Source organism: Triticum urartu, chromosome 2A (assembly GCF_056163025.1).
Source record: "Triticum urartu cultivar PI428250 chromosome 2A, HENAU_Tu73, whole genome shotgun sequence".
NCBI classification, from domain to species: domain Eukaryota; kingdom Viridiplantae; phylum Streptophyta; class Magnoliopsida; order Poales; family Poaceae; genus Triticum; species Triticum urartu.
In genome coordinates this window covers 280,497,915-280,511,086 of record NC_141874.1, presented here as the reverse complement: position 1 = coordinate 280,511,086, position 13,172 = coordinate 280,497,915, and the positions used below count along the sequence as shown (strand labels likewise).

Here is a 13,172-nt window from a genome sequence, read left to right as displayed (position 1 = left end):
TTTTGTTTCAATCAGACTGCTTGCATCTACTTCCTGTCCATTGCAACCCTTGTCTTATGTCTTTCAACCTACAAGGTTCTGGTAATGCTCCTTGTTCCTCTTTTCTAACAGAGCGTTTCAACCTTGTTCATCTTCGTTGTATTCTCTCTTTCAATTTGTTCAACCTCTCAAGGTTCTTTGGTTTCACTCGCTTGTCGAAGAAGCAACTTAGTTTACCTCTTATCTTCCTCTTCCGTTCTCTATCCGGTGCCATCCTAGATCTCACGACGAGATCCTCTCGTAGTGGTGGAGTGTTGTGACGCCCCAAGACCGGAGCTCCAGATGCCTTCCATATTTTCCGAGTTTCGTCATGTGTTTTGTTTCGTTCCTTGCATCATGTCATTTAATTTTTAAAAACTCAACCAAATAAATTGCATGGATCTCGGATCCATTTAAATCGAGGGAATTCACTTGGTGATTTCTCTTTAAAACATATTCAAAGTCTCCTACTATTATTAGGGAGCTATAATAACTATTCCATTAATTTGGAATTAACCATAAACACTTGCAAATATTTTCGTGCCTTTTCTTATTCAAATTTGGTCTCCAAACTTTGTCCTCATATTCTTTTATCGCTTTTCGAAGCTCCACCAAAAATCTCAACATTTTTTGTCACCCCTAAAACCTCGTCCTAGTTCAAACCATTTGAATTAAATTCAAATGAGTTTGAATTAAACTCTTCTATATCGCATGAAACTTCTTTTCTTGGGCTAAGTATAATTCTTAGACTCAGTAGGAGAAGTTTCAGCATTTTCCAAAACCCCTAGCTATTTCTTTCCTTCCCTTTTTCCTTCGGTCTACTTTTTTGTAAATGGGAAATAGCAAAAGGTTGGCATTTTTGCTCCGAAGCGGCAACTAGCGGCCCAGCTAACCCTCCTAAGCTCAGCCAGCCCACCACCAGTTGGCACAAGGCCCATTTGGACATTCTAACCCTAGCCCTAACCGAACCCCCTCTCCTTCGATCTCTCCCTCCTTTGTTCCTACGCGCGCCGCCATCTCTCTCTCGCTCGCTATCCTTCCCCCCCTCGCTCCTTTCCTCCCTTCCCGAGCGCCATCACCAGGATCCCCCTCGCTCAACTCCTTCACTCCCTCGTCCTCCTCGACATCGCCTTCCTCCCAGCACCACGAGCCTGCTCCGGCGCCTCCTCACCTCCCATGCCGCTGCTGCGCCGGCCAGCGACCGCCACTGCCGGAGCTCCTCCCCACGTCTCCGTCTCGCCGAAGCTTCTTGCAGCCTCGTGCGCCCGTGCTTCCGCAGCCCCCTCATCCAGGAGCTCCACGAGGAGAGGAGCAACGATGCCCGAGCGCTCCTCCTGGCGACCCGCCGCTCTGGCGAACCACACCGCCGGCGACCACCTTCAGCAGGCCCCTCTGCCGTCGCCCCTGCCTCCTCGCCCACTCCACTTTGACCAGTTCACCAGGTCCCTTGCACCAGCTCCGCGACTTCCTCCTCTGCTCGCGGCTTCGCTGCTGCACCTCCCTGGCCTCGCTGCCTCCGCGGGGCACAAGTAGCACATCCACCTCGCCGTCGACCTCTTGTTGTCGTGGACCCAAGGCCACCGCACTGTACAACTACGGCAAGATGCACCCTGGGTTTTGCCAAGACCCTATGTTGGACCTTGTGGACGACTATAGAACCCGAGACCGGGATTTTCGCCAAGTTCCTCGACGAAAAGTGCATGACTACGCGGATTGTACCAAGTACCCCTTCGTTTCGTCGAGACCGACAAGTCCGAAGACCGCGTGTACATCTACCGTTGCCAAGTACCTCTCGGATTCGACAAGTACCCCGATGACATGTGTACCACTACGCCCGAAGACCTTGGATGCACCAAGTTCTACTACATGGACCACCAAGTTCCTGTACCGGTGACTCGAACATCTATGAAAACGTGTACCTCTACCGCCGTCTTCGGAATCGCCAAGAACGCCAAGTACCCCGACGCCCGATGCCTAGAACGACTACCGTGTTGTGGATCCGACAAGACCAAGTATATGACTACCGTCAACATGGATTCGTCAAGTTCCTCGATGACCGTGTAACACTATCGCTCCCCGAACAGGAACGACCATTTCCTCTTTGACTCGTGAACCACTACTTCCACTACCATTGCTGAGGACCGATAGTACCACTACTTCTACTACCGTCACGAGAACAACTACTTCCTCTACGAACTCGAACCACTCGAGAATGCTCCCTTGGAAGGTATAACCACCGAGACGACGCCCGTGAACGCATGTTGTATGAGATGCACCCTTGTTTTGCCTCCAGTCTGAGCTGTCGGTGCACGTTGCCCCTCTTTTGCCTTGCCACCGACATGTGGGAATCCGGTAATCGGGAGCACCCCACCATCCTTGCATGACACGCTCCCGTCACTTTCTTTTGCACCGACGTCTCAGTGAGTTGTCGGAACCGGAACGGTGCCGTGGCACCATTTCGTTATCGTTGCCGTGGCACCCCTTTCGTTTCCTCCACGATGACAAATGCTTCATATAATGCTCTTATTAACATTTTCATAAAACTTGCATAAACTTGCATATGCCATCCACATCATGATAATAACATTTAAAATGTTTAAAATTGTTGTTTGCATTAAATTGCTAAATGCATATGGGGATTTACCGGAATTGTTGTTTGTTATTTCCGGACTCATTTAAACTTGCCTAAATGTTTAGTTTACTTATGCTCCACCTCTTGCCATGTTTAAACAACATTTAATTTTGTTGAGTAGTTTAAATGGGAGAGAACTAAATAATTAAATGTGGTGTTTCGTCAATATGCAACTCATTGCATATTGAGCTCCACTTAATTTTTAGGATTGCTTGTGCACTTTGTCATGCCATGCTTCATTAAACCGGACATGCATCATACTTGGTTGTGCATCATGCCATGTTTATGTGGTGGCTGTTTACTATTTTGTTTGCTTCTTTCCGGTGTTGCTTCTTCGGGTTAGTTCCGATAATGTCGCGTTGGTGAGGATTCGTTCGACTTCGTCCATTTGTCTTCTTCATGGACTCGTTCTTCTTCCTTGTGGGATCTCAGGCAAGATGACCATACCCTCGAAATCACTTCTATCTTTGCTTGCTAGTTTCTCGCTCTATTGCTATGCCGCGATACCTACCACTTGCTATATCATGCCTCCCATATTGCCATGTCAAGCCTCTAACCCACCTTTCCTAGCAAACCGTTGTTTGGCTATGTTACCGCTTTTGCTCAGCCCTTCTTATAGCATTGTTAGTTGCAGGTGAAGATGAATTTTGTTCCATGTTGGGACATGGATATGTTGGGATATCACAATATCTCTTATTTAATTAATGCATCTATATACTTGGTAAAGGGTGGAAGGCTCGGCCTTATGCCTGGTGTTTTGTTTCACTCTTGCCGCCCTAGTTTCTGTCATACTGGTGTTATGTTCCTTGATTTTGCGTTCCTTACACGGTTGGGTGTTATGGGAACCCCTTGACAGTTCGCTTTGAATAAAACTCCTCCAGCAAGGCCCAACTTTGGTTTTACATTTGCCTAACAACCTATCACCTTCCCTTGGGTTCTGCAGACTCAAGGGTCATCTTTATTTTAACCCCCCCCCCCGGGCCAGTGCTTGTTTAAGTGTTGATCCGAACCAGAGCCACTTGCGGTGCCACCTCGGGGAAACTTGAGGGCTGGTTTTAGCTGTACGTAGTGTTCATCCGGTGTTGCCCTGAGAACGAGATATGTGCAGCTCCTATCGGGATGTCGGCGCATCGGGCGGTCTTGCTGGTCTTGTTTTACCATTGTCGAAATGTCTTGTAACTGGGATTCCGAGACTGATCAGGTCTTCCCGGGAGAAGGAATATCCTTCGTTGACCGTGAGAGCTTGTGATGGGCTAAGTTGGGACACCCCTGCAGGGTTTTGAACTTTCGAAAGCCGTGCCCGCGGTTATGGACAGATAGAAATTTGTTAATATTCGGTTGTAGAGAACTTGACACCTAACTTAATTAAAATGCATCAACCGCGTGTGTAGCTGTGATGGTCTCTTCTCGGCGGAGTCTGGGAAGTGAACACGGTTCTTGTGTTATGCTTGAACGTAAGTAGCTTCAGGATCACTTCTTGATCACTTCTAACTTCACGACCGTTGCGTTGCTTCTCTTCTCGCTCTTATTTGCGTATGTTAGCCACCATATATGCTTAGTGCTTGCTGCAGCTCCACCTCAATACATTTCCTACCCATAAGCTTAAATAGTCTTGATCTCGTGGGTGTGAGATTGCTGAGTTCTCGTGGCTCACAAATACTTCCAAACAGTTGCAGGTGCCGATGATACCAGTGCAGGTGACGCAACCCAGCTCAAGTGGGAGCTCGATGAAGATCTTTCCGTTGTTTTGTTTCGTTTCCGTTGATCAGTAGTGGAGCCCAGTTGAGACGATCGGGGATCTAGAATTTGGGGTTTTCTTCTTTTCTTTGGTTCTGTAGTCGGACCTTAATTGTATTCTGAATAATATATGTTTTACTTGTTTTTGTGTGAAGTGGCGATTGTAAGCCAACTCTTTATCCCTTTCTTATTCAGTACATGGGATGTGTAAAGATTACCCCTCTTGCGACATGATTACCATGCGGTTATACCTCAAAGTCATGCCTCGACACGTGGGAGATATAGCCGCATCGTGGGTGTTACAACATGACCACTGATAACAAAATAAGTAGGCACGGGTGCAGTACTGTGACTTCAGCGAAAGAAAGAGAAGTACAGTTAATTGTTCGCATTTTAAGCTACACTTGAACCTTTTCCTAATAACTAGAACTGTTGTGATGTTGCTCTATTATAAGTGCCTTGCTTAAATGCTTGGTTAGATCGAGTGTATAACAAAGCGAAGACTAAATGAACCATGCTAGAAATAACATTCATGTGTTAAGCTTCAGATAAGCCGAATTTTTGTGATAAGCTTCTATGAAAATTACCTGGGGCTGGGAAGAAGCGAAGATGTAGCTATCCTGTGTTGTGCATGCAGACAATGCTTGTGTATAAGTTGCCGCATCTGCTATCTGACACTCAGCCCAGTTTTTATAACAATCAGAATTCATTATATTACAGGATCCTTTGCGTATTTAGCCTATCCTTACCGGCATCTGGTAAAAGTTGTGATCCAGGAGAAGAATGGCGGTCTTATAGCTCTGGCATAACATTTACTGGTAGTTATAGCTTTCGGTGTGACTCTGCACCTTTTCATGTAATTGTGTTCCCCCAACAAACATGGTAGCAAGTATTTTGTGCTATCAAATTAAAATATGTATATACATCTTATTGTAGACAACAATCCACCATGTTTTCTATTAAAGGGGATTAAACCATGGATATTTTTTTCATCGGGCACATGAATTTAGCGTGCCTTTGCGCCATCTGTGTCGTTTACTATTGCAGTTACTAAGCCTTTGTGCATTCCGATGCAGCTATACTGAAATACTACTTATGCCCATTTTAAACCTAGAACTGACTTTACATCATTTATGTTCTCATACGTTCTTCTAAATTTTAGTCTGCTTCAGCAATGCAATGACCTGCCACTCCATGTATATATGGAAAATGACCACAATTTGCAATTTCGCTGTTGTAATTTGGTCAATCCTTGGTGTTTCGATTCCTACTAATCTCTCTTTTCTTTGGCAACTGATGCAACCTGGAGGGCTGCCAGCCCAAGACAATATCGATACTATCCTTCAATAAAAAAATCCATGCATGAAGAGAAATTCGAAATAGTAGAAAAGGAGAAATCTTACCTGTTGAGTACGTTTCTCTCGCCCAAATGAGGAACCGGGGAAGAAAAGGGCCACACACAGAATTGTTCGTGGACTGAGCTAGGTAGCATACGGGCCTTTCAAATACCTATGCCTCCATATGCACAACACATAGAGTTTTTTCTTTTCTTTTGTGCACATGGAAAATTGAAGTTTGGTACAAACACAGCTAAAAAATACATCCTTACCAGTCTATACATCTTATACAAACATGTTTTTCAACTCAGATTTCTCAGCATGATAATCATATGTTGAACTAAAAAATGCTTCCTTAACTGGTCTATACATGTTATACAAGTATGAATTTTTTCAGACTCAGATTTAACACATGGGCTTTGTACTACCAATACCGAATATGTCCTTGCAAAATGAAACTATTTTCATCGACAACATGGCTTTAGCGTGTCTCTGCGCCATTTAGCGCAATGGGTCAACTATATTGTATACAACAATAGGACACAAACCAACAGCATAAACACCACCTGTGTAGTCCTCATGGACAGTGCAAACCTAGCCCTTACATCATCATCTGGCCAACTGTTGTGGGAAAGCTTCGACTACCCAACGGATTTTCTGCTCCCTGGTGCCAAATTTGGCTGGAACAAGGTCACCCGTTTAAATCGTCGGGTAATCTCGAAAAAGTGTACCGTTGATCCTGGGCTTAGCTCGTATAGTATCGAGCTAGAAACCAATGGCAACGGGATAGTTCTTAAGCACCGCAAATCCTCGCTAGGGTATCAGGTTGTTTATGCGCCCGAAACATCAACGATATTGAAACTTTTGCCAAGAATCCAGAAGTTTCTACAATTGGATCCGCGGGCAAAAGGTTCGATTGTCCCACTCTATGTTAATACCAGAGAAGAGGAGTACTACATGTACACTTCATCAAATGAATCATCTTACTCATTTGTCTCGCTAGACATTTCTAGTCAGATCCAGCTTAATATCTGGTTAGAGGCCGAATAATCTTGGCAAACCATATTTGCCTACCCTGTTGATTTCTGCGCTCCGACTATAACCTGCGGACCTTTCACGATCTGTGATGGCAGTGCGCAGCCACCCTGTGACTGCATGGAGAGCTTCTCTAAGAAGTCGCTATGGCATTGGGATTTTGGTGATCAAACACAAGGGTGCATCAGAAATACACCACTGTATTGCTCCAGTCACAAGAACACGACAAGTTCAACAGACACGTTTCACCCCATTGCTCGGGTTACATTGCCCTACAACTCACAAAGCGTAAACCTTGCTACCACTCATAGTATATGTGAGGAAGCTTGTCTCAACTGTGCTCCTGCACTGCTTATTCCTATGGCAATACCAATTGCTCTGTCTGACATGGAAAATTGCTTGGTGTAAATCGCAATGATGGCATTAAAATTGATTCTGAAGATATTCTTTAACTCCGCCTTGCAGCCAAAGATCTGCCAAGTTTGCCAAAGGACAAAAGAAAACCAAATGTCAGAGTCGTTACTGCTGCGAGCATGAGCTGTTTTGGGTTACTAATGCTCATGGTGTTGCTAGTTCATATAAAGCACGCTCCATATGATGGATGGCGATCGCCGATACATCGACTCACTAGGGTTGCTCTAGTAAAGAAGCCAAATACACCAAATTCAGGAATCAAACAGTGCCATTTAGAGAAGACGAAGCCTGTTAAACTGCAAGACTTTTACATAGATAATTCTTGAACATGGATAGCCTATAACGAAAAGGGTATGAACAAGAATCGCTTTAGAATGCTCCACTCACGACAGAAACACGTTGCCCCTTTTATGTGTGCAAGGGGCGCCAACACCTAGTCACCTACCCCTCCTGAAACGCACCCATAATTTGTTTATTACAATCGCAGACTAAAGACTACCACGAGTGTGATATCTACTAGTACGAGTAACTGTTAACTCTTAAAGTCCAGGAATTGATTCAAGGGTATACGTCTCTGACGTAGGGAGGCCATTCTCCGGGGTAGGATGCGTTTTTGACTGCTCCAACACGTTCAGCGTCTGAAGGTAGGAGTAGGAGGTGTTGCGATTCGGAGGCGGGCTTGGGTTGGTTATCTTGCTCGCCAGGAAACGCCGGATCAGGCCCCTAAGGAATGGAGCCATGGTGTCTGGCTCGTACTCCAGAAAGTACATGATCCCTCCCATGCACATGCAGAAAAGACCCACCTGAAATTTTCCCAATGTTACCAGTACTTTCAAAGAATCTGTTAAGCATGGAACAGAGCGATATACAATGAAAATACAGAGGAAAAAGTTGGTACTCGTATTTCAAGTATAGAAACAGATACTATCGCTATCAAGTGAAGATTACGCACTGCAACCCAGAGTAATTCTAGCAGATTTTTCTCATTATCTGCGGGTTTACATTCTTTTAAAAAACAAAACAAAATGAAAGGGACTTTCAACTGTTTGTGGTTACTGTGGCTGTTTGGTTCCAAACCTTGAGAGCCAAAGTTAAGATAAAACAAAATGAAAGACACTTTCAACTGTTTGCGGTTACTGTGGCTGTTTGGCTTCAAACTTTGAGAACCAAAGTTTGCGCTACCAGACTTTAGCCACCTTGACCAGATTTACCAACCATTTCGTGCAGTTTATGCTCATTTTTTGTAGCCAAACCCTGATAGCCAGTAAGACCACCTGGATTATAATGACCCAAAAATATGACACAGACCAAAGACACCAAACAGCTAGTTACTTCCTGAGACACTACACAAAACTTACCATGTCAGACTGCCAACATGATACCCTCTTGCAGTTGCACTTAATTGTTGGAACTAATCCAGCATCTAGAAGTCAAGTCACGATCACCACTATCATTTAACCTAGCTAAAGTTATAATACTGATTCTTCAAAGGCTATCTTCCACAACAATTTGTATCTCAGCAAACTGCACTATAATACTCCCTCCGTTCCTAAATATTTGTTCTTTTAGAGATTTCAAATGGACTACCACATACGAGTGTATATAGACATATTTTAGAGTGTAGATTCACTCATTTTGCTCCGTATGTAGTCACTTGTTGAAATCTTTAAAAAGACAAATATTTAGGAACGGAGGGAGTATTTCTCAACACGACCTCTACGTAGTTTAAAGGATCCCTTGCGGTGATCAAGGCAAAAGGCACACTGCTATCACCATAAAATGTCCTACTTCTTGGGTAAAGGATAACTTTAGTTGACATTGTCTTTCACTCAGGTCACATTAATTAAATACCAACTAAAGGACATAGTACAGGCAAACTTCAAATAGCTTCTCTTGAAGAGCTGAGGCCAAAGGAAAAAAATATTGGCTACAAAGAAGCTTACCTCAGCATTTTTTATATTTGGGAGGAGGTGGCGGTTGATCAATATATACCATAGAGATTCTCCAGCACGGGGAAGTACATAGAGAGCTAACTCCGCTCGTCTTGCTTTATTCTCCAGGAGAATCGAAAGACCAGACAGTAAACCACCAAACCAATACACAAGTTTGTGGTCTTTGCTTGCAACTTTACGGTGCAAACAGATGGCAGACTACCAATGATGCCAGAAATGTATTACAATCATGAAAGAATTATGTGGAAAGGAACATGCTAGTTACTGATAATTACCTGGAAGAGAGTGACAAACGCAGACAAAAAAGTGGTAGAGCGAACTGCACCCACAAGAGCACGCCAGCACGTTGCAGCTGGGGATTCCAAAAACTATTTGATCAAGCAATTTTATGTATTAGATAATCGACATTGGAGATGGGTATGAATGAACAGATATACTCCCTCTGAAACTAATATAAGACGTTTTAGGTCATTACTTTAGTGACCTAAAACATCTTATATTAGTTTACAGAGGGAGTACTAAATAATACTCCCTCCGTCCCAAAATAAGTGACTCAACTTTGTACTAACTTTAGTACAAAGTTAGTACAAAGTTGAGTCAATTATTCCAGGACGGAGGGAGTAACAAATAATGAGGCTAAATATTTAAGCCAATATAGGCTGTTTAGGACTTGGGGGCCAATATTCTATTTCACTGGTAGAATAAAACTCAAAGAATGAACCAAGCACATTTGCAATTAGAGAAAGTTAAAGACGTACAAATATGGTGGACAATACAATTTGAAGGTACTTGTAAGATTAGTTTTTCTTTGAAGCATCAAATTTTCTAGGAAACAAGCATACCACACACATGTTAATGCAATCACGTGCCAAGTTTCAGTTTTACAGCAGTCTTCGACTATATAGAGGAAATATAGTTGGCGACAAGTTACCTTTTGAAGACGTAGAACAACAAAGGGGACAAATGTCAATGAGAAATACAGAGGGAACGTTTTCTTGAATGTTGATGAAGTGACAGTAACATTATGAGCCAAGCACGATGCTCTGTCAGGATGAATAACAGAGCATGGAATAATTGAGGGACTTCTTGTTAAATTTATCAAATTTGAATTCTTCTTGTTTGCGAAATAGGCCGAGAGGCCAATGAGATCCACATGGCCACCTCTGCAGCTATCTCTGACAGCCTTGTAAACAGGTTCTGCAACTGGTCCTGTCTTTTGGATGAAGTCTCGGTAAGATTTTGGTAAGCTTTCAGGCCTCATTACAAAAGCATACATAATCTGCAATGATAAATCAAGTGATTACACAAGCTTTTCCCTCCATAACAAAATCCTCATTAGATTAAAGCAAGTCAGCCATTTTCATTTAGTTACCTGGGCAGATGCGACAGAAAAAAGTAATGCATCTCCATGTCTCCAATGGCTACCCCAGAAGTGGAATCTATTTTTAGACTTTGCAGAGTTATATGCACACTGAAAGGATCAAGCAGTACAACATGAGGACGATATACTTTACACGCAAGTTAAATACAAAATTACTCCAGTTGTTGCTTACCTGAGCAAGCCTTGCTAAAAGATATAGAGAAAGGGTGCGTCTCCTACTCGAATCATCTAGTGCTAGTATCGCCAAGCCTGCCACTGAACCTGATAATATTCTGCTCCATCATGCCCTTCAGTTGAGTCATGAATATGTTTGACAAAAATCGTATAACAGAAAGTATCCTATTTTGAACCTCTTCAGGGACATTCCCAGGTCCAAGCACTGATTAAGTGATTAGCGCACACTTATTTTGAACATGTGTCGTAATCAATCAAATAAGAGGGATGTAAACAACGGGGCATAAGTCTCCAGTTACTTACGCATTGAATGGTGTTTCCTTTTTGCGAAATCTCCTAAGGAAACATCGCAGTGCATGATATGATCCAGTGAATCCTCCAAAAAGTAACCCTACCCGGCAAGCTTCCTCCCTTACTATTAGATCTTTCTCCGAAACCAGTTGCTGTAGATAAATAGAAGATTTGAGCGAGAACAAATATTATTTGGTACAATCTACATTTCTATTTTTCACTCATTGATCAAAACAGAGGGAGGTAAAAAAACGGAGATGAAAACTAATGAATCGGTGAGAAGGACAGAACAACAGCAATAAAACACAGCTGGCCTACAAAAGAACATTGCTATTTTTCTGGGAAGGGGTGTGAGTGTGGGCAACACAAGAGGAAGCAGACCAATTCAATGCATAGCAGGAAATATTCTGTAAGGACATCAGTTAAAGCAATCAGCCTGAGTAGCACCATGTACTACTGTACTTATTATCCCCGCTACAGACACAACAGCTGGACAGAATATTTTACTCGTACACAACAAATAGTAGAGTCAACTCACTGCCCCTTATTCGAGTAAGTAATAATCATAGAGATGGTGATATCACCTAGCTGTAACATATCCACATACATTATAGCAACGAATTCGGACTAAACCCAATATATACTGTAGATTAGATATGAAGAAGAAGAAGAAGTAATCGCAGAAGAAGAAAGAGTTGGTAAGGTTTTGGGAACCTTGAGATCGAGGAGCGAGGCGTAGGATCTGCGGCGCGCGAGCTTGAAGGCGCGCAGGAGGATCCCGATGCCGACACGGACGCCGTAGGAGAGCAGGAAGGTCTGGCACAGGTTCCCCGCCGCGTGCGCCGCGCACGACTCCCCCTGGTGCACGCAGCACCCCCACCCACCCCCTTTGGCGGCCTCCTCATCCCGGCCGTGGCTCTGGTGGAGCTCCTGGATGGCCTCGCGCAGCCGCTCCTCCGCCTCCCGCAGGCGCCTCGCCGCCGCCTCGGGCACCTGCGGCTGCGATGGAGGCGCGGCGGGCGGGGGAGGAGGAGGAGGAGGGCGCGGGCCGAGTGTGGGCTCCGCGCCGGCGGAGAGGTCGAACGAGGGCGTCGAGAGGAAGGGCATGGGGCCGTGGACCGGGGCTCCGGCGGGTGCGTTCCCTTGGCTTGGCTTCTGGGGCTCGTCAGTCTGATTCCGCTGCTAGCGTGTCTTGCTCTCGCTGGGGTTGAAGAATTGATGGCTAGCAGTTTCGTTCGTAAGGAAGAAACCAGATCCTCTACCGTGCCAGAAGGCACGTCAGAGGTGCCGTGCCTTCGTGCTTTCCAGCAAAACAGCGCACTAAGCTCAAAAAAAAAAAAGCCTACGAGCAGAACGGCCCATCTAATCGGCATGCTATTTTGATTGAGTTTTCTGTTTTTTTTTTGAAAGGAACGCCTTGCATTTCCAAGTACCACTGGACCAACCAAATCGGCGGCCATAGCACGGGTTACATCAAACGGTGGGTCTGAATGCCACACAAGTTGGCTCCCTGGTTCAGCATTCAAACCTATAGCAGCAAGCAAATGAGCCGGGAGATTACATGCTCTAGGACAGAACAAGACTTTTTGATCAATAAAGCCCAACTGCAAGAGGTATTTGGCTTCACGGAAGAGCACACCAAGAGCACTACGGTCCTGAGTTGTGTCATTCATGGCAAGCTGGAGAGTCTGGCAATCAGTCTCATAGTGCACACGTCCCATCCCAAGTGATTCAGCAGTCTGGATGGCCTTCAATAACGCTTCAGCCTCCCCATGTAGCGCGCTACTCAAGTTCAGAAGCCTACCTGCTGCTGCCAAAATAAACTCTCCAGAGTTGTCCCGCGCTACTAGACCCCATCCTCCCTCTCCTTTGTCAGGCTGGAACGCTGCATCTACGTTAATCTTAATTGTATTCGACGGGGGAGCAATCCATTTGGGAGATGGGGTTGGGGTAGGGGCTCGTTTCTCCTTGCCGACCAAGAACTCCATCCACTCCTTCGTCAGATATCCCACTCAAGCACTAAAGCCCTCTGCGTCGAGGCGTCTCTTCTGATGGTTTGCATTATTGCGCTCCGACCACCAGGCCCATAGCAGGCAGATTGTACGCAACTTAATTTCCTCAGGAAGCTTGAAAACCGCTGCTAGCACTTCATAAGGGGTGTCACATAGCAGGAGTTGTTGCCTGGTATACTCAAGACCGCA

General features: G+C 44.7%; 1 protein-coding gene across 1 annotated transcript; it reads right to left on the bottom strand.

Annotated features, from left to right (window-relative positions):
* Window positions 1-7,444: 7,444 nt before the first annotated feature.
* LOC125536996 (Mitochondrial import inner membrane translocase subunit Tim17/Tim22/Tim23 family protein) lies at window positions 7,445-12,224 on the bottom strand. Its single transcript, XM_048700282.2, has 8 exons — window positions 11,686-12,224; window positions 10,984-11,123; window positions 10,679-10,778; window positions 10,498-10,596; window positions 10,057-10,404; window positions 9,401-9,493; window positions 9,117-9,323; window positions 7,445-7,976 (listed from the first exon to the last, which is right to left on the bottom strand). Exons 1-8 carry the CDS (start codon window positions 12,076-12,078, stop codon window positions 7,713-7,715), a joined length of 1,644 nt encoding a protein of 547 aa, XP_048556239.1. The 5' UTR covers window positions 12,079-12,224; the 3' UTR covers window positions 7,445-7,712.
* Window positions 12,225-13,172: the final 948 nt, after the last annotated feature.